We start from the raw sequence: 22286 nt of genomic DNA, 5'->3' as shown, positions 1-22286 counted from the left end.
CTCTGGGCCACCTGTTCCAGTGTCTCACTGCTCTCATGGAAAAGTGTTTCTTCCTTGTATCTAGTCTGTATTTGTGCTCTAAACAGTTTAAAGCCATTACCCCTTGTCTTATCACTATAGACATATTTGGTGCGCTTCTGTTATAGGTCATTTTATTTTTATCTAAGCATGTCAGCTATCATCCAAAACATCACACATTAAATACTTTATTAGAAAAAATTGTTGGGCTATAATCTTTTTGAAAATATTGTGTGTGGCTGAAAATAAGGCTTGTCAATGCAGATACACTGTAACAACTCGGAAATTGGCAAGATATTCATAGGCTCAGCTCCAGTACTCAATCTATGCTGTAGAAGAAGAGAGCTGACTTGGCTATATTCTAGGGCCTGACAGGCAAAAAATAGATCTGTGGGGGTTGGTGCTTTTTGGGTTTTTTGTTTGTTTGGTTGGCTTTTGTTTTGTTTTTTATTTTTGCTATATGTATAGGGTAAAAATTTGATTTCTTAGGTTGTGATCCTCATTTATGTGCTACAGATATTTTTTTAATCCCAGACTTGGAAATCTGTTGTAATACTGGGTATCTAGTGCATTACAATGAGAAAGCATGGACTTGATTTTGCCTATTGTCTCTCAAGAAATGTTTAGAATGTCCTTGAAAAGTGTTTGCATGAGAGGAGGATGAGAAAATAATCTTAAACAGTGAAGACTAAGATGGGTTTTTTTTCTGTTTTCAACTGTCCTTTGGAGTAGTTCAGAGAAGGTAGAGCCAGGCTGTTTTCCTTACTGCTTGGCAGGCATGGGATTTAGAGGTAAAGGACATGTTACAACATGAAAGCCCTAATTAAGTGAAATAAAAAAAATTTCTTGTGAAAGTCGACAAACAGTGGAATGGGTTGCCCAGATCAAGAGTTGGAATCTCTGTTCCTAGAGATACTCAAAGTTTGATTGGGCATGACTGTGCAACCTTTTGTAATTGGACATGCTTTAAGCAGTGCTTAAGACTAGAGGACTTCCAGAGGTTGTTTACAACCTTGATTTATCATTTTATGATTATATGGAAAATTAATATTAAATAAGAGACTTTGCTATACTTAGGAAACACTAGGGAGTTTTTAAGACCTCATTTGCTAAACAGTTTGTGATAGTATTTAGTGTAATTTGTGAATGCAAATTGCAGGCTTTAAGTATTAGATCTGATACTGTTCTGTTGAGGAAGTTTACAAGATGTTCACTTCTTTCTTAAGTCAGAATGTGCAACTATCCATTATTTGCTAGCTTATTTAATCAGCAGGGTAGAGGAAATACTTGAGGGAGAATGATACAATAAATAAGTTTCTTTTCAGATGTAACACAAATGATACATAATTATAGAAGTTAAATTGTAGAATATATTTGAGAAAAATTATGTGTATTTATGTGTACCTTACCACAAACATGTAGATCTGTGCACTGGTTTACAAATCTAGAAATTGTTGCTAAATGCCACTACCAGACTAGGAAAATTGCTTTCTAGTGTGATTAAAAAGAACATAGAATGGAGGACACTACCAAGGTAGTGTCCTTTTCTGTTGTGGTTGTCTTACTGTCTCCCTTTATCCGTGTGCACAGTGGTTTTGATGTAGTGATTTCCCTATCTCACAGGAGTAAATAAATCTGTTCCTATGTTGATCATAATAGCAAAGACTAGACTAATTCTACCGCCTTTCTTTTATCAGTAGGATTTTGTTAGAATTACTCAGCAGGGCAGCTTAGAGACCTATTTCTCCTCTGAGCCTTTTAAATGTTTTAGCACTGATGCTGCTGAGGCAACTCTTTATTTTTTAAATAATTTTAAATTTCATTGTGACAAGATGGCGTGCTGGAGGAAAACGCAATCTCAGGCCAGTGAGGCTGATGCAGCGCTATCCATTTTTGGATCTAACAGTGTTGTTGGATCATCTCTCCTAAAATCTGAGAGAGATGCTCTAGTAGAGGATTTAGGACAAAATGACAAAATGTAATTTGTTCAAAGGCACCATGGTTTTCTAACAGTATTTCAAGGTCCACAGAGAAAGCTGGACTCTGAATGCAGAGGCTTGGCATGAGGATTCAGATCCCAGCTGGCCTCACAGTCCAAAGCAGACAGGTGCTCTCAAGTATTTAAGAGGAAAGATTGTTGTTTCAATGCAGTTGGTCATAGCTGTTGACCTGGAAAACATTTTGCTTTTTTGCTTCTATCACCAAAGCAAACTACACGTGATTCTGAAAAAATTTGACTAGTTGAGGATGGGAACTCAATCTGTCTTTAAAGTATCACTGAGAAGAAATGAACTGAAATGTTAATGTACTCAAGTGCCCTTTCAGGCCATTGTTTTTCTTTTCAGCAGAAGTAAGCTGGCACATATAGGCCATTAGAAAGAAAGAATGATAGTCTTCAGCTATGATTGCAGTTCATATATAAAGTCTGTTATTACTGAACATTTCCATAGACTGAAAAAGGGAGTTGGCACCTAGTCTTAAATGTTAGCTGTAGTTGTTGTTATTGTTGAATTCACTGCAAAGATTTGGTATGTTGCTTTATTTTTGTAACTAGCACATTGACAGCCATGACATTCTGCTGCTCCTTATTTGTCACTGTAACTAAGACAACTCAACATGCAGAGTTTGTAGGTAAACACACAGTAAGGGCACCAAGGATTTGATCCCTGGTCTTGGTATATACCTTTTTTATTGCAAAACTTACATGACAGAGAAAGGCAATGATACGTGCAGTATTTTAGAGATTAGTTTTATGATAGATCAGGATTTTCTAAATTGTCATTAGCACTGTGTCTGCTGCATTGAGCTGTCATTCTCTATAAGTATAGCTGGTTTTACTACCAAAGTGCTTCTGGTTTTAGCAGCTGTACACTTGATAGCTGCAAAACCTGTGCTCTTTACAAAACAAATTTGAGTCAAATATTAATATCAACATTTCAAGAAAGTGTCAGCCAAAGAGGACATGCAGACAGAAAGTCTGATTCTCCTTCTGCTTATATAGTGTACTTCTTTCAGAATCAACATGGAATTAAATTAGCAGAATAGTTATCCATGATGTTTTCTTTGCAATCTCATTTCCCTGTTTGGAAATGGGAGGTCTCAGCTGTTTTTTCCAGATCAGTCTCCTCCGTGCCAAGCTTTACTTGGGCAGGAAATCTACTGGCAGACACATATAGTGCCTTGCTGAATTTGACATGCCATATTTAATAAACTGTGTTTAGAAAATCATTTCTATAGCAACATTGCTGTAATGTGGAAAGAAGAGAATGTGTGTGATTAGTGATAGAAGTATTATTTAGTGTTGGTCTTTTAATAAGGCAGGTTATGCTACTTGCTATTTCCACATGAAGTGAGCTCTGAATACAGATCCTCTGGGTTACACAAAAAATAGTGGCAAGTAATTTCACCCTCAGTAATTACACCCTCAGTCAGTAATTACTTTTAGTGTTTGAGTTTAGGATAGTATGAAAAATTCAACAACAGGTAGGCTGGATATGCTCAACAAATCATTGTAATTAATTGTATGTCAATCTCTTTTTTGCATACTTTAAGTGTGACTTTTTTTTTTTTTCTTCTTCTTATAGTGATTAAAATAATGGTGAAGCTTGGCCCCCAGGTGAGAAAAATATTTAGAAAAGACTTAATGGGCTTCTGTGGATTTTGGGTCAAGTCTTGTTCCTGAAATCTAGGCTTAGAAACTTGATATAGCAAAATGGGAAATGAGGTGAGATGATTTTCACTGGATTTTTTTTTTTTTGATAGCATAAGGCTATGGAGGTTCTTAAAGGAATGTAGACTGGGGTTTAGAGCTACTATAAAAATAACATTTAATTTTTATTCTATCATTTTAGCTTAGTTTAGGCTTTTAACAAAGATAAGTCTCATTAAAGTACTACAGAAAATTTCTGAACAGAAAAGACAATAGCTTTTTGTGAGAAGGAATAGAGAGTTCTGTGTTTTGTCACCCTTGGCATAGAGCCGTGCATCAGGGCTTAACTCAGAAACTAAGAGTGAAAGAAGAATTAGGAGGAGGCTGAATTTCACAAATTGCCTTCTATTTGGAAAAATCCCAAAATAAAATTGCCCTGTATGTTGTACAAATGATTAACATTTGGCAACATTGAAATTAATCTCATTTTGGGGCAGGATACGGCAGATTTTTAGTGCTCAGCAATAAAATTCTATTTTAAGCCAAATTGAAGACTCACTGTTTTTGAAGCACAGGGAAAACTCAAGAATGCAGAATGCAGTTTCCTAGTTGGATACCAAAAGGGCTCATCTTCCTTTTCAGGGGCTGTGTGTGTGTGTCTCTGTGTGCACAGAGTTGTGTCAGTTGTAATTGCAGCTGGTAAGAATTTAGCCCAGGTAAAATAGTCAAGTCTTTGGTGTTAAGTCCCTCAAAAGTAAAAATGTTCCTGACAGCATAGTCCTTTCTAATACACTGCTCCTCGTGAGTTCAGCATGGACTTGGTGTGTCATGTACTGAAGCATCAGCAGGGTTTCCTGCAGCCACTGGGATTACCCTTTGTCACTCATCCTGGCAAGGTCTGAGTCTGCTGGGTTTGAGATTAAAGTCCATAATAATCTGACATAAGACCTGAGGGACTGAGATAACAGAATGTTCTTGTAGATAGGAAAGGAGGATGATGCTAGGGGTATAGTAAGAAGTAGCATGATGTAATTTCTTTGATTGTTAAATAATAATTTATCTTGGTCATGGTATTTTATGGTAATAGTTCACAGATATTTCGTATTGGCAGTTTGCAGTTAAGATCCAAACATTGTGATAAACATGGCTTTCTAATTTTGATGTGTGTAAACTAGTCCTTTAGTCAAATCAGTGAAAGTGAGTTAGCATTCAAATATTTACCTTGTCTAAAAATATTTCTGCTGATGTCCTTGAGATCTGGAGAAGCCCTAAAGACTGAAATAAGCAAAATGTAACTTTTAAAGAAAAAGCAGTGAAAAATTTTAAGAAAAAATTCAAATGATAGCGACTAAGAGTAAAGAGTAGGTGATTAGTTAATGAAATTTGGAGATGATGATGAGTCCATTAGTGCACATTATAAGATGCTGCTGCAGCAGGGATACCAGCCAAGAGATTTTTTTCTTTCAAGAGTTTCTAGTCTTAAATTTAGGGTAGTTTTTCCTTCATCAGTTCCCAACACAGGTAATGGAGCTTTCCTTACTCATGCTTGGTCTTTGCTGACATCTCTTACTGTAGAGCTTTGTCCTGTCCTGTTTCATGATCAGGATGTCTGCTATCAGAGGATCTTACACCAATGCTCTGGAAACCATTTAGGAATGGGCTGCTTCTTGATCCTTGCTTTGCTCTTCAATAAGGGATGCATTGCAGGGCATCTTAAAGCACCACATGCTGAGGTTGATTGGAGTTTTCATATAAAGCAGGAACTTCATAATATAGTGCATATGAAAACATATTTCAGAATAATGCATGACTAAGATCTACAAGAAATGGGTCAATTACTTTGAGATAAATTTAGATTGCATGTGAGAATAATTCCTTCAAGAAATTCAGCACTTGGTGATATACTTTTTTATTATCCTGTGTGAATTAATTAAAAGAGTAGTGCTGGTGTTTCTAAACTTCCATTTGTGTTTAAAATCCCATAGATTCTTTTGCTGATCTTTTGAATGCTTTTATTTATTCTTTAGGCTTCATCAGTAAAAGTTACTGCTTTAGGGTCTGAGAAATAATATTGTCTTATGGAGCCCTGCATATTGAACTGTTCTTTTTCTGAATATCTGCTGTTGTTCATGATGAGAATGAAGCAAGACTTTGCTCTTAACAATAATGAATAATGATTTTATTTTCCTTAGAACTGATGGAAGATAACCATTTTGGAGGAGAACAATTCTTCAGTGATTTCTCTGAGGAAGACAATTCTGATGTAGCAGATTTGACAGACAGAATTTAGTGATTAAAAACGGCCATAAAAAACACACAGTACTGAAGTGTGGTTTTGTACATATTGTCACCTCTGCTCAATAAAGACATTAAGGATGATGTTCAGGGTAGTATCTCTGTATATACTTAGGAAAAAGAGAAACCCTCTTTTTCTCTTCCTGGCTTGCTGAGCTAAGATGTGTGTAAATAGGGAGATGATACCTGGTACATTTACACGTCTAAGAGAAGAGCACTGTAGGAGCTGACTTAGGGAAACTTCTTCAGAACTATTCCTAAACATTTGGACTAAAACCAGGGCTAGATCAGCTTCTCTGAAAAACAAAGGATCAGGAGGGCAAAGCAAATATGTCACATACACAGATTTTGTGCTATATCTGGCAGTATTATTGGGGGAAGCTGAACCAGTCTGAACCCCTTTTGCTGCTGTTGCCCTGCAGTTAGGAAGCCTACAGCTGCAGTTTGAAAGACAGAGGAAGGCTGCTGCTTCTCAGTGTTTTATGGGTTCTGTAGATGCACAGTAAGTAGGCTCTTCTGACTCATGTATCTCTGTAGCATATCCTGATTTTCTTGGTACTTTTAATACATGCTAATGAATTAAGATACAGAGTATCCTAGGGAGTATTTACTTAATGTGGGAGTTTCTTACATGTTTTTCACCACACATGGTTTAGATATCAAAAGAAACTTAACTCTCCATAACACAGGCATAGTGGCTGGATGGAGTTAGGAAACAAAACATCCGTGATTTCCTTAAAATTAATTTACTTTTATTTGGGATTCTTAATCTTCACTGTCAGTAGGATTCAGCCTAAACTCCTTGTTTATCCACCTGGTATCACTGTCTTGCATTTTACTTGAAACTGGTGCAACTCTATTGCCTTAACTTAACAAAGCTTTTGTCAAGGGAGGGAATAATTGGAATGTGCAGTGTTGTCAACATTTTTTGCTACAATTTTGCAGATACAATAATAAAAATGTCACAAGACGGGTGTTTTTTAAGGGATGAGGAAAAACACTTAATTATGGACATGTTAGAACTGGTGTTTGAAAAATTGGAACATTAGAAAGCTTCTTGAGACAGCAGCCTCTCATGATTTGTCTGAGAAATATTTTGGTATTATATTAATCTTCACTAATATAAACAGAGCTTTTCTTGGAAATGAAGTATCTGATTAGGGGAAGTTCAGAATAGGTAAGTAATATAGCGATATTGTGAATTTTAGACTTAAATTTTAAATATAGCACATGAGCACAGATCTTATCATTTTTTCCTACAAAGACTGGCATGTTTTTTAAAACAAGTTGTAGTTGTGAAGTACATTTTTAAGGAGATACAGGAATTAGGCTACTAAAGCCTAAATTTCTTCTTAAGCACATGGGACATTTGGCTTGTAAATATTTTTCTAAGAAATGAACCCTGACTTGGTTCTGTTTAAACAAACAGACTAAGATATGCCAGTGAAATCCCTTTAATCTGGAGAGTAACCATTTCTTTTTGGTAAAACAGCTGATCTTTTCCAAATGTACCTAATCAATAAGCCCAATTCAAAAACATATTGCTTGCTGAAATATGTGTTTTCCCAAGTCACTATAAAATACCATTCCTGTACTAAATCACCTCTCACCCTGAAATGTGTATGTGCTTCTTATGTCTTGTTCTTCAGTTTGCTAAATTTGTAATTTTCTAATGTTAGCAAGAAGTGTGGGAATTTCTCTGTATCCTACCAATCAAAAGGGTGACCGAGTTACTTAGAATATAGTTCTCTTTTTCTTACCATCCTTATTTTCTCTTGTCTTTATACTTCTCTTATTGATGTTAAACTGCATGGCATCTTTTTTAAATTCTTTAATTGTAGATAGGAATTATTTTGTTAATATTTGTGTAGCACTCTTGAGCTGAGACCAGAAATTTTAACTACTTCCCTCTGTTAAGTTGCATTCATGTCGTATATGTGTGGTTTTCCCTCCATCCCATTTTCTGTTGACACATCTGTTCTTACTTGCTTTTTTAATGATAATAGCACTGCAATTCCTCTCTCCTAACGTTTTGAATTCCTTAATTTCTTCAATTTTGGACTGTTTTCACACTAAGGTGTTCTTTGTCTCCGTGGCAGTGAGGGGTAGGCTAGAACATTGTCCTGAGCCTTAGTGTGAGAGACTTATTTTCTCCTCTGCTGGGAGAAACATACCAAAATTCTGTCCATGTAGCTGGCATGATATAGTAGATCTCATGACTGTCTTTGTAATTAATTTTCTCCAGGCTGGAAAACAAACAGCAAACAAAAGAAATGTCATTAAAAGTATAGTATCTGTAACTGTAAGTGATCCCAGGACATGCTAAAAAGACATAAATTTTTACCTTCCTGAATAAAAATTGATGACTAGCACTTCTTTTCCTCTCTTGCTGTGGTCAGATACAGTTGAAAAAATGTTTTCCAAAAATTGTTTAAGAGCCAAGGCCTTTTCAAATCCTTTTAGACATTTAGCAGACCTTTAAAACCTAGACTGTTCCTGTCCTTGTGCCCTCCCTGTGTCCTTCACATCTTACAGGACTTCTGCCCTGAATATGACAAGTTTGTATTGCTGCATTATACAAAAAAAAAAAGGCTGGTGGAGGGAGAAAGATAAGTTTGAAAAGACAAATTACATGAGCTCCTGTCATTTGTGGAATAGTGCAGCATTTGATACAGAAGGTGCACACACCCCCCATTGTCTCCTTGTGCACAAAACTGTTATTTCATTGTGCAAGCCTCTCTGACTGGTCATTGGTGGGTCTCTGCACTGAGTATTTTTTTCTTAGCTTTTATCTTTTTAAGATGTTAGCTTTTTTTCCAGTTTCTAAAGATCTCCTTTATACAGTTCACCTTTTTTTTTTTTATAGACACAAACCATAGCCTCACAATCATATTGCCATTCTCTTTCAACATGCCAAGGTAGATTCCCTCCAGCCCCACATATAGGATCTAAGTTCTCTGTATAGTCTGTTGCTGTTTTCTGTTTTGCTTTTGGCTGTCTGTGGAACTGTATGCAGAGGATCAGGGAGTAATTTTTGCCCTTGTTGCCTTGGGCTGGTGCATTAGTGAAGTGGCATCTGAGGAAATGGAACAGCACCAGGTGCATGAAATGCCTAAGCAGGCATATGAAAGTCCCACAGATAGTCTTTTTTTCTCCTATTGTCTAGCAAATATATTTTAAGGCCTTCTTCACAAGTTCAATCCTGAAAGCATAATAGAAGAATGACCAGAACGTTTTGTATTTTTAGTGAAAAGATGGTCCATTATTTCTTTTATTCATGATGAGAAATATGATGCACTTTTAAAGAAACAATGTTTTAATTTTTACTGGGATTTAGAAGCTTATAGTGCTTGTGCTTTGATATTAATTCCTTCCTTTTCAAAATGTTTTTCAGTACTTTCTCCATATTTCTGAATATATGCTTTAGTGAGCGTTTGGTATTTCTTGACAAGTGATTTCAAATACTGTGCTATTCAAAGTTGCTGTTAGTAACACTGCTAGTACCAAAAAGACAGCATCCACAGAAATCTTACTGAATGGGAGCTGTGCAACAGAGAGGGCTGAAAAGTGGTGGCTCCCAGCCCAGCTTCATCAATGGTACTAGAAACACGAGGCAAAGGAAGGGAGTGGGATGAACACTGGATGTGGGGAGCTGAGTGCCAGAGTCACTGGAAGCAGCTATTGATTCTAGTTTTGCTTTGGCAGCCCCATGAATACTGGCCTCAGGGGTGGCAGGGCCCAGGGGCTGGGGAGGAAGCTGCCATCAGGCTCCCTGCAGGCTGGCACAGAACAGCAAAGCCGTGTCCTTTCACCTGCCAGTGCTGTGCCCCGCTCCAGGGGGCTGCCTGCCAGGCAAGCAGGAAAGGGGCTTTGCAGCAAGGCTCTCTATTGCCTGCAGGTGATGATGTCTTTCTCTGCCAGAGGAACAATGCTTATATTACCTCTGGGGTGGTTCATTATTTTGGAATTTTTCTGGTGTTGGTTCTTTGAGTTATTAACTGGTTATCTTGGCTCCTTGATTCTCAGAAGTATTGATGTGAAGGGCTGCTGCCTGTGTCTGTATCTGAGTACTCTGAGCACTGAACTCCTGCTGGTTTTGGCTAAACTAATTACGTTTCTAATGGGAGACTTAATCTGCAGTCAAAGCTGGCGGAAGTCTCCATTTTGCTAGTCTGTAAATATCTTCTGGGCTTATTTTCTTTAATTTCTTAAGTGTAATAAATGTGATTTTTAAATCTTTTTTTTTGAACTGATTCACTCAAGAATGCTTCCCGCTCTGTGCTGTTCTTAAATTTGGCTTTATGGGAAGCAAAACAGGTATTTCAGCTGGTGGGAAACGGGAGATCCTGTTGAGAAGAAAGTATTGAGCTAAAAAATGTGCTAGATGCAACAGTCCCTGCCCTCCTGGAACTAGTTTTGTTCCTAGTTCTACTGCAGACCTGTAGCTATGTGACATCACATAAGGTCTGACAGATCAAGCAACTTATTACATGCCTCTGGGACAATTAGTAAAAAATGTGCTAAGGAGCACAAGGTCCATGCTGGCTTCTAGCTTTCACAGATGTTCTGAGGTATGTGAGATGCAGTGATAGTAAATAGGGTTCTGGGGAGTGTAGTGTCTGCCTTATTCTCATGTGTGCACTATCCTGCATTTAATGGGCTAAACTGACCCTCTACATTTGTACAGCAGAGTGCTCACATGGCTTATGATAGATCAGATGTCTCTGCACTTCAGCAGAGATGAAAGCCAGCATCTGATAGGCAAGTGAGCATCCACATGCTGCTGAACAGCATGTCTGCATCCTAGATGAGAATTCCAGACTGGCTCAGGTTTCAGGTTGAGGAATTTTCTAATACATAAGCATAATGTATTTTCCTGGTGCAATTTGTAGTTCCTCAGTTATGGTTTATGTTTTGGGGTAGTAATCTCATTAGATGTGTATATCTTAGTTACTCTGAGTTTGCTGTCTGTGACCCTCATTTATTTAAGGAAGCTACAGTATTTAGGACTGGTGGATTTCCCATATGATGACAGTTTTGTTGTTGTCTCATCCTTTTATTACTGTAACAGTTCTTCATGTGACCAGCAATTTAAGGTTTTGTAGGATAATGACAATCTCACTGTCATTAGGCTGAAGGTCCTGGAGCAAAATACAAGCAGAAAAAAATTTCTGCACACATTTTGTGCTTTCTTTTTCTGGCGCTGGAAAGAGGTTGGTGCAGAGGTATCAGATGACAACTTTACCCCAGCTCTTTCTTTGAGACTTAGGATACAAATATCTGTTACAGACACTGGGGAGGTTTGGGGCAGATGAATCAAATCCTCTGCTGTTGGAGTGGTGCAAAGATGTGAGGGGGAGATACTTGGGGAGCTCAAGTTTGCTGCAGAATTGAGCTTGAGGCAAGGGGAGGGCTGTGATGTCAGATAGTTGGCTGAACTGAGTTGGCTTGTTGGAGTGGAGTCTGAAAATAGCACAGCTACCAAATAGCAAAGACCTAGCCTGAAAGAGGTAAAGAGCTTTCGTGTTGGATGAGAAGCAGATGTGTGTACTTGAGATGCAGATAGAAGAATTGGAATGGAAAGCCCATTAAGAACTCCTTGAAATTAAAAAGAGTGAAATACTCAATAGGAGAACAGCTAACAGCAGTGAGGAAAAAATAATCTGAATCTACTGTAGATTTTAAGTTTTTAGGCAGCATGGGCAACCAGAAAAACTTTTGCTTCTAAAATTGTCAAAGGCAATTCCATGTCCTTCTATAGTGAAGTATGCAAGTCTTCCTTGTTAAAAACAAACCAACCCTTCTGTAGGAATAGGGAGGCCAGCAGTAAAATGTGCTTTTTGCATTACAGTAAGTCATATAAATGGAATTTTGTATGGGCAGAATTAAGTTTGCTGTTGAACGGTGTTCAGGAAGTCATGTCTTTCTTGCTTTGGCAACTGTTAGAAGTATTGTTTCTTGAAAAGTTATTATAAATGAAGCCTGACATTGCTCAGCCTTCTAAAATTGGTAGTTTGTAAGTCACATCAATAACAATACCCCTGTGCTGCACCAGTGAAATTGTACTTTAATAAAATATAAAGATAATTATAAGTTCAGAAAACTGCTTCAATTTTAGCGGTTTCTCTGTTACAAATCAGCTTTTATTTTAATATACTAGCTTTCACTGTGTAGGCCATACTAGAGTGAAAACGTTGAATACAAAACAAGGGCTGAGTTTTCTTTGTCCGATTTTTCAGGTTAACCTTGGTCTGAAAATATTTTGTGAGGAAACTTCCTTCCTCACGTATGGACACCTGCTGTTCTCTGAGTCACTCATCAACTATGTATAACTATGTTCTTTAGAATATAGATTTTTGTTCAAGTGGTGGCAGCATTTGCAGAAAATGTTGCAGAGGAGAGATGGGTTAAATAATGTAACAAATGTGCTACAGAGGAAAGATAAGCAATAGGCTCCTAGGTTCTGTGTCTATTGAAAGATGAAAACTTCTGCTGCATCACTACATTGCCATGTATGGTCTAGGTTTTTTGTTGTTTAATTTTTTTTCCATTGAGCTTTTTTCTCTCTTACCATAATGTATATTTTTTAAAAACTTACGTAATAACTCATTTTTAACAATAAGAGAATACATATAGAAGAATATTGAAGTCGAAAAAGAAGCAATAAAAATGTTCAAGGCAGAATATATATTTTCCTATTTTTTAATATATTTTCTCATTAAGCTGCTGTTTTGATTCTTTTTATAGAGTTGTCAGATTTTCAGATGATGTAATTTTTTTTTAATAGTAAGAGCTTTTCAGGAAAAAAAAGTTATTAGTCTCAAATTGCATATATAACTGCACCATGAGCTTAAGATCTTAGAAACACTTCATCACTATGACCCTGAATGAGTGTAATGCTTAAATATGCACAATTTTAAGGCATGGATATTAAACTCATTGAAGTCAATCATCCATGGCTATTAGAAGTGCTTTGTGTCTTTCAAAGAGACACTTGAAAGAAATCCTGACATTTCACATAGTTTCAAGCAGAGCAGTAAGGATGAATTTTCTGTTTAAAATGCATGAATGCCGTTAGCTGGAAGATGTTGAAAAAGCGGTATGGTTACTGTTACAAATCTGTGACTTTATTCTGCTTACTTTTACAACTTGCCCTTTAACATGCTCAGGACAATGGCAAGCAAACCAACCCCTGAAGAAATTCAGGAGACTTAGGATCTGTCCTGAGATCCTGACTTTTGCATTTATAGATTGCTACTTTACCTAGAGATGCTGTGATTCTACCCAGACTTCACTGTAAACTGTGTATTCCTTCATTATGTTTTTATATTGAAATTGTGAAAATGAGGCTTTGTACATTATATAATGATCTTGATTACATTCTTCAGAGGATATTGAACTATATTATAATCAAACTTACTGACTGAAGATCAGAAAAGGTCTGAATGTAAGAGGAAGCCAGGTTCCTATGCAGAAGGTTAAATAGCTTCAGGAATATTTGTGAAATTGTGAAGCTATAATTTATTGAAGCATTTTCTTTACTTAATCTGACAATTGATTATCAATTTTAATTGTTTGTAGAGGCACATAGGGGTTTTGTTTAACATATCCAATAGTGGATTTTATTTAAGTAGCACCTGATTGGAAAAATTAATTCTGTAGGAAAATCAGTATAGGTACATATGGTTTATGGGTATTTCTGGTTTATTTTGGATTTATAGTAGAGAATTCCATGCAAACAATTCAAATAATATTAAAAAGAACAAAAACATAGATACAACCTACAAAGACAACAGAGGGGTAGGCATACTGGGGAGAAGAATACAGAACAAAATAGTGTTGTGTTGTGTATAGATCCATAATGCTGCTTTGTCTTGAATGCTCTGCACAATTCCAGTTGCCAAGAGAGCAGACTTGGAAAAGATTCACAGAAAGGTAACAAGAAAGGTAGGGAGCTGCTTTGTAGACAGAAGTCAGTCAGCAAGACTTTTGGCAATGCCTGAGGGATATTATCTTTGGTGTCTGTGAAGTTGTCTGCAGTAGAGATGAACAAGAATTGATTTATCTCCTGGATGGTTTCAGGCCAACTTGAGAACATATAATTCATACAAGCCCCACCTGTACATTCTTCCTTAAGCAAAATGCTGGATGCTTTGCTTTAGAGGGGATGTTTGTCACACTCAGGATGACTTCTCTTTGGTTCTAATAGCTGAATGTTCTAGATACTCTAATTTTTCACTATTTTAATAGTAATACTCAATTTTCTGCATGGGCTCATTGTAAATGAACATTGTTGATTTAATAGACATAGAAAGAAAATCTACCACTTTGATGTTTTTTCAAGAATCTTAAGTTTTGCCACTGTGGTGTGACTCCTGGAACAGAATTGCCTCACAGCTGGTTCAGAACACCACTATAGGAATAACACCATGGTGAATATTAGGAGGAATATTTCAAAAATGCCATCATAATTGTAATTTCTACTTACTTTTTGTGTGTTGGAAAATAATTATATGCCTGTGTGTATTTTATTACTTCAAAAATATAGTAATTAAAAAGGCAAATCACATATACTGATTTGTGGATTTTTAATCTGTGCAGCACCAGAGTAAAGGAATGGTTAAGTATTGGTACAGAAATACAGTTCTGTTTTGCACTTCCAGATTCTGCTCAGTTCTGTCTTTGTCTTTCAAAACACAAATTTTCATAAAAACATTTTTTCTAATAAAACATAATCAGTCAAATACAGATTAGGCTGCAACCACTTTTTTTTTCTTTTTGGGTCAAAATCCAATGAGTGTTCTGTACTTGCAAAGACATAGTTGATGCTTGATAATTTCTAAATTCTGACTGGATGGCTTTGACAACTGTATGAGATTTACATTTTCTCAGTATTTAAAATTTGTATAAATTGATGTTTTCTTACAGTGATCTTTTAGCAAGTGGGATAGAACTGCTGGATTTGACAGTACACCCACTACATTTTGTTAAGTTTAATATATGCAGACTTTAAAATATTTGGTACAGTCTTTTAAATATTTTGTTCTAGAGAATAGTTAGTTGGATTAAGACATAATAATAAACAATTCCAGCCATTTTTTTGTGACACCTGTTATCTGAGATGTGCTGATGAATCTATTGTCTTGGCTGTGAATTTGTAATTTATTATCAAATGTCACATAATCTTGAAAGCAATTAGTTTAATTAAGTTTTTCCTTCTTGGAATTGAAGCCTAATGTAATTGATGACATAAAGAGGAAGATATTTTACGTTTATAAAGATGATTTATAGGAAACAGAGCTAATTAGACTGACTAAATGAAAGATCTTACTGATGTGGTTAAAACTACATAGAAAATTATTTTTCCAAAATTCATATATTGTTTAAAATAGCTGTATTTTATTGATGATGACTTTGAAGCTTTACTTTTGAAAAGCCATGCATTGAAAGTGTAGTTAAGTTTTTCAATAGCATTGAAGTTAAAGTACAGGAAAACTACTGTAACATTTTAAAAACAGTGCTAGAAACATTACCTGTGTGAGTACTGTGAGTAAGACATTTTCTATTTTAAAGGCTATTAAGTAACATTTTTGAATAGCATTTTTACTATGAGTGATGCAAATGGCCTCTGAATTACACTGTTTTATTCTGTATAAGTAATTTGTCCCATTATGATAACTGTAATCTTTTTCTCTCCTTTTTTATTTTGTTTTGCTGCTTGCCTTTTCTAGGAAGTAGAGGTTGGTATGCTTCTTCTGTCTTTTATGATACTGTGAGCTTTTCATGGATTCCTTATATTTTACTAAATTTAGGTTGTTTCTCCCCCTCCAGGATGATTATTTTCATACATGGAGTCCGGGTAAACCATTTGATCAAGGTAAGATTCTGCTCCTAGGTACTTGTGTGGAATAAAATTTAAGTAATTATATTTGTGCTCCTGTTCTAGAATACTAATAGAATTCTGTTAATTTCTGTATTTTTCTCTGTCTTCAAATAATTGATTTAAAGAGGACCAGAAATTCAGCCTAATTATAATTTTATGTCTGATTTTTATCAAACATTTATTGATTAGAGAGAGATGGGAGCATTAGAAACCTCCAAAGTAGCTTAAAGTTTCCCTTGGAAAAACACGAGCTTTGGAAGATTTTGTTTTATTTGTATATTTAAGTTAAGAGCTCAGGCCTTTTCCGTAGGACATCTGACAAAAAACGGGCATGCAGTCTAATACTTGTCTTTTGGAGTCAAGACAAAAAATTATTAAGATTTTTGAGTGTTTCTTTATATCTAACGGATAAAAGATGATCTAGAAAAACAATTTTGGGAGTCTGTCATGTTCAAGTGATCTATCTTGAGGCAAAATGCAGCTGGAGCATTGGGAATGCCGCAGTACAGCAGTTTTAGGCAGAGAATACTATGAGCAAATGCAGAAAACATTCCCATTACACATTGCCTCCCCAGGCATTGGAACTTAATATTTGCTGTCAATATAATCTCCCTCGTGTATGCGGTTTCAAAGTGTATTGCTGCCATTTTAGACCTGCTGAGAATATTGGTACTTTCTTTAATTGCTCTGAGAAGTGATTCAAGGGCTTTGTCTTGTCTGGTAGTGCCAGCGGCATAAATGCAATGAAGAAACGGTGGAGGGGCTCGTAGACAAGAGACCAAGATAAATATATGTTGTGAAGATAGTGTTTATTCAGTTTCAAGAACTTCCTCCACAATGGAAACTGACTTGTGAGGGATATTACTTTGTTGTAATATTAGAAAAATTTGTGATTGAAGGAACTGGTAGTTGTGCATATTATAAAAGCAATGAATGTCTTGCATATAACCCTTCCAGTCCCTAAAGGGCTCTGCTTGAAAGCTGGTGAGAAGGGACATTTTACAAGGACGTGTGATAGGAAAAGAGGTAATAGCCTTAAGCAGGAGAAAGCTAGGGTTAAATTGGATATTAGGAAGAAATTCCTTACCATAAGATGGGATGAGGCACTGGAAGAAGTTGCCCAGAGAGACTATGAACTTCCCATCCCTCGAGGTGTTCAAGTCTAGGCTGGATGGGGCTCTGAGTAACATGGTCTAGTGGAAGGTTCACTGCCAGCAGCGAACAGGGGCTTAAGATCCCTTCCAACCTTAACTATTTCATGATTCTGTGAATAGTGTTTTAATTAATTCTTCCTTATTTCAGCACATTTTGAAAGGCCTTCTTATGTTAATGTGTTAAAGTATGTCAAAATTGCTCATGTAGACAGATCTGTGTAATTCTATTTGTATTAATAAGAGCTTCTATATGGAAATAAATATATGTTCAAGCATACCAGGAGGGTAGCCCTTACTATGAAAATGTGTAGTGGTATTTATTCCTGGGCCACAAAATCTATTTTTAAAGATAGAAAACTTTGATTTGCAGCTGTGATTTGCATTGCAATCCACCAACATAATTTCTTAAAGCAAGATCTAGCATTTCTTTGAAGAAGACTTATTCCCATGAACTATTGTTTGCTTCTATCTTTAAAAGAATCAAAAACCATATTTAAGTGTTCTCACTGTATATTTTATATGTGTGCATATGTGTATACACCTCTAAATGTTTTTGTATTTCTATAAATACCATAATGTAACTTGTTCATAAACAATTATGTGGGGCATGTATTATTGTTGGAATAAATCTGGGTGTTCTTGTAGCATATTTAGTTACTGCTAAAAGGCAGGTTTTATTGTTTCAGTGGTTTTAGAAAGCAAGTAGAATGTTTTGTGTTCAGGACTAAAGTTGACTACTTTTAGTACTTTATCAACGTTTTATACGCATACAATATTTTCTGACACATTTTCTTCATGCAGCACTTTTACATCAGATGAAAATATACAGAATACTTCTGGTACATTTTATTTTTAGACTACAGATGCTAGCAGAGCTTGGAGGGTGTAACTATTGAATGAAATTGCATACACAAAGACACTGGTGTAATTTGGTGAAGTGGAAAGGATGTTTTCCTTTGCTCAATAGAAATACCTTGGAGGAAAAGTGGAGTATATTCATGTAATTGAAAAAATGCAACATGACATTTTCTGTGAAGACTCTGAAGGTATGGTTGGTTCACAGATGTATTTATGAAATTTTGTGTAGACCATTCCATTGAATTATTTTTGGCTTTTGTAGTATCAGGTTATATTAGATGTCTGTTTACAGCAGGAATTTTGTAGATACTGTTGTACAACAAAACCAGATTTTGAAAGTATTTTACTTATATTAGTTTAATTTTTTGCCTTTAGTTTAATTTTGCCTTTAGTTTAATTTTTTGCCTTTTAGCTCTGTGTATTTCATCTACCTAGTTCTGTAATAATTTGGGTAACTAAGGATATCCAAATATATGCAAACACTATAATTTGCAAATACATTTCTGTAGACAAGAGACCAATTGAAATAATTTAGAGTCATATTCAATAAAATAATTTGATTCACTCATTTGCAAGCCCTGGGAAGTCATAAGGGAGTTTAATGAAGATCCATTAGTTGAAGACTGAAAACAGTTGTGTAGAATTAACTTTTCTGCATTTGAAATGTGCTCTCAATATCTAGTTTTTGTAGTAGAACTATTGATGTTTTTAAACTAGAAATATATATCCATCACTTGCCAGATAAGTTGCAGTGCTTTGCAATTTAAATGTACAGTACTTTAAGATGTTGTCTCAGATAAAGAAATAATGATGTCTTTGTGGGAGGACACTGAATTTCAAAAAGAGCAGAACTGAAAAACTTTTTAAAATATTTCATGCTTATTTACTAGTAAGACTAAGCTATATTTAATCTGGTGAACAGTTTCCTGCTTCAGGTGTTTAGGTATGTTTGGGAATTCTTCTCACTAATGAAGTACACTAAATCCTATGTTAAACAGATTCCCACTGCTTTATGATGCTATCAGCTAGCCCTTGCCTGGAAAGATTTCTCGTAGATGTTTGAGGAACACTTCATGGTGCTTTTTCTTAATTATCTGATGCTGTGTTTAGATGATTATTTTATTATTTCTCTTTTATCAATTTATCTATTGTGTTAACATCACAAAAGTGCCTTGTCCTGTACTATTCACAGACTTGGCTCCTAGCTCAGGTTCACTGGATAATACACATCGGCTTCTCTGGTTATGGCTTGCAATTTGTTCCAGGATTTATTTCTGTGGGGTCATCAAATGGATTCTAAATTTTTTAGCGATTTTTAAAAGATTCTTTAGAAAGGATTTTTATTGAGGCTATGCTGAGCCCATAATAAGAGATTTTGGTTGCCTTCAGTAGCAGTCTAAGCCCTTATTTCCTGCTGTCCTGACATCTTTGCTTTATGCCCAGATGTTAGGTTTAGAGTCACCATATCGAGGATTATTATTAGATAAAGTAAGAAGTTTTTCTGTTTGTTAGTTTGTTTTTAACATGGCCAAATCCTGGATTCAAGTGTCTGTTCAGACCCACAGATATGTCAGAAAAGTGGAAATGTGTTTGCAGGGTGACAGTGACTGTCCAGAGCTACAGCACCAGAGCTTCTTGAGCTGGCAGCATGCTGAGAAAAGGGTGTGTGGGACTGTTTCTTTGGACTTACAGACCTGCTAAAATTTAGTCCTGCAAATCTCTCACTTTAGAAGCTGCCTTTTTGACCTATTTAACGTCTTGTATTTAAAAACCTGTTAATCTTTAATATTATAAATATAAAGAATGTTAAGATATACTCTTTACAGAATTTATTTTATGTGGAGGTTATCATTCAATTTTGCCACAATTTTACCATTTCCTGGTCATTTTTGTTATTCCAGGCTTCTTCAAAATGCAGATGTATTTATATTTCTGATGTATTACATACTTCATATTAGATACTTCATATGAAAAGTCTACTGGATTCTGGTTTAGTTGGTTTAAAAAATTTAAACGCTGAAGTTGATTACAGTAAAATGAAATTGATTAAAATTCCCTATGTAACTTAAGAATACATAATGAAATACCAGAATACAATGAAATGCAAGAAAGCAGAGTTCTCTAAGAGCCAAAAATAGAATCATTAAGGTTGGAAAAGCCCTCTGAGATCATGGAGTCCATCCTTTAACCCAGCCCTTCCAAGCCCACCACCAAACCATGTTGCTGAGTGCTACATCTGCACATCTTTTAACTACCCCCAGGGACAGTGGCTCAACTGCTTCCCTGGGCAGCCTCTTCCAGTGCTTGGCAACCTTTTCAGGGAAAAAACTTTTTCCTACTATCCAATCTAAAACTTCCCTGGTGCAACTTGAGGCCTTTTCCTCTTTGTCCTATCATTCATTAGCCGTGAGAAAAGACCAAGTCCCACCTCAAGGCAGTCTCCTTTCGAGGAGTTGGAAAGGGTGATAAGGTCTCCCCTGAGCTTCCTTTTCTCCAGGCTAAGCAACTCAGCTCCTTCAGATGTTCCTCATCAGATCTGTGATCCAGACCCTTCCCCAGCTCTGTTGCCTTCTCTGGACATGCTCCAGCACCTCAATGTAGGGAGGACCCCAAACTAAACACAGGATTCGAGGCGTGGCTTCACCAGCGCTGTATTTTATAGCATCTTGTTTTGCAAGAGTAATCATCTTGACAAGTGAGACAGTAGGTGGGGGAATTTTCAAGAAGATGCATTTCTGCTCTTACGGGTCTGCAGATGTTTCTTTGCCCTTGTTGTCCTATTTGAAGAACCCAGAAGCCAGTTCTAACACACCCAGCATGTCTCTAAATTATGATTTAGTGTGTTTAGAAAAGGATAATATAATGCTTAACTCTTTGCTGGTGAAATATCACTATTGTGAATGTTCAAGTAGTCTTAAGGTGTTCTTTATTTTCTGCCAAATCAAGAAAGTGAACATTTTGATATAAAAATAAAAAACAAAACTGCTTTAATAAAGCTGCTGAAAACTTACAAAGTATGCCAGGGAAGTGTGTTCTTGCATTTCTCCTTGTCTTAATGGGTTTGGATATCTTTGCAGAATATTTGAGAGTTCCTTATTATATATAGAAGAACCTCCATATAATTGTCCTAATTTTGTTGTCACTTACACCAGTCTGAGCCCAAAATAGCTATGTTTTTCAGCAGTTTAAACAAACAGGATCATTTCTGAATCGTCACAGATAATAAGACTCTGACTCTGTGGAATTTCTCATTTCCATCTCTTTTTGAGCTATGTGTAACCTATTCTCTTGTAAACTTTCAAGTAATACCCAAAAGACAAAACACAAAAAAAGGGGAATGTTCTTGAAGCAGAGATCATAGATATTTGTGAGGGGGAGAATTTCTTATAATTTAGTCACTGCACAAGTAGCTTAAAAAGATGATTTTTAGCTCAGTGAAGATGATTGTTTTAAAGGGAGTGGAGAAAGAATGTGTGAAGTATTTGAAATTTTGAAAAAGAGATCAAGCTTTAGTAGGTTTGTTCCAGAGGAAGAACAGAGACTGGCAGATTCAATTTTACTTTTTTAGCACTTATTTTAACTTATATTATCAGTACCTAAAATATCATGTTATGAATCAGTGTAATGGCATTTTTATGTTCGTTTTAGAGAAACTTTATTTGCAGCAGTGAGCAAAATAGAAACACACAGTACTTTGTGTCAGATGGTTATAACCAGTGTCAGATGGTTATAAATTGGTACTAGCTGTTTTTTTGTTTATGAGAACTTTTGTGTAGCACAACTACAACCATTGCAGAGCAGCTAGAAACTCAGTGCTCATGTCCCAGACCTTACTAATATAGAACGTTAGGAACATGGGTGATTTTTTAGAGAAGCCTGATAGAGACTTCACACAATTGTCCTTGAGTCTTCAGTATGGAGAGTTCTGAGCACTCTTCAGAGGAGAATTTCTTGTGTAGAAGCCACCTCCATACACACAGCCACCTTAATTTTTGAAGAACTTGCTCACAAGTTAGAAACCAGACTACACAACCAATGATGTTCAGGGATTTGGATCTAAACTTTTAATTACTTCTTTGGCCACCTACAGAAAAACTTCCACTCTAGCCGCCTTACTGAAGTTGTAGACACTCTAGCCTTCTTACTGAAGTTGTACATTCATATGTCCAGATGGAACCTAGTGTTCAGGAAGATTGCTCTTCTGAACATCCAGCTGTAGTTAGCCCTTCTGCTTTTTATGCTATGCAGTGAATTTTACATGGCAAATACAGTCTCTGGGAAAAGAAACAAAAATTTGAGATTCTTCTTTTTCAGAATGTTCTTATCAAGTTACTGAGGTAGGCTATTTCTTGTTTGTTCCCTCATTTTTTAATAAATTTCAGATTTCTAGCTGCACAGTGATTAATTTTCATGTTGAAGTTAAAAGGTG

At 36.1% G+C, this 22286-nt stretch overlaps 1 protein-coding gene across 2 annotated transcripts in view; it reads left to right on the top strand.

Annotated features, from left to right (window-relative positions):
- Window positions 1–22286, top strand: part of SPOCK3 (SPARC (osteonectin), cwcv and kazal like domains proteoglycan 3) — a 167415-nt gene that overhangs the window by 46069 nt on the left and 99060 nt on the right. Inside the window, exon 3 of one of the 2 annotated variants that reach the window (XM_066548250.1) lies at window positions 15794–15839. The exons of the other annotated variant lie outside the window; for it this stretch is intronic. Coding sequence (XP_066404347.1) covers window positions 15794–15839 — 46 coding nt within the window. The remainder of the gene's footprint in view (window positions 1–15793; window positions 15840–22286) is intronic. 2 annotated transcript variants of the gene reach the window in all.

The sequence above is a fragment of the Molothrus aeneus genome, chromosome 4, assembly GCF_037042795.1.
Source record: "Molothrus aeneus isolate 106 chromosome 4, BPBGC_Maene_1.0, whole genome shotgun sequence".
NCBI lineage: Eukaryota > Metazoa > Chordata > Aves > Passeriformes > Icteridae > Molothrus > Molothrus aeneus.
This window is presented reverse-complemented; position numbering and strand designations above follow the sequence as displayed.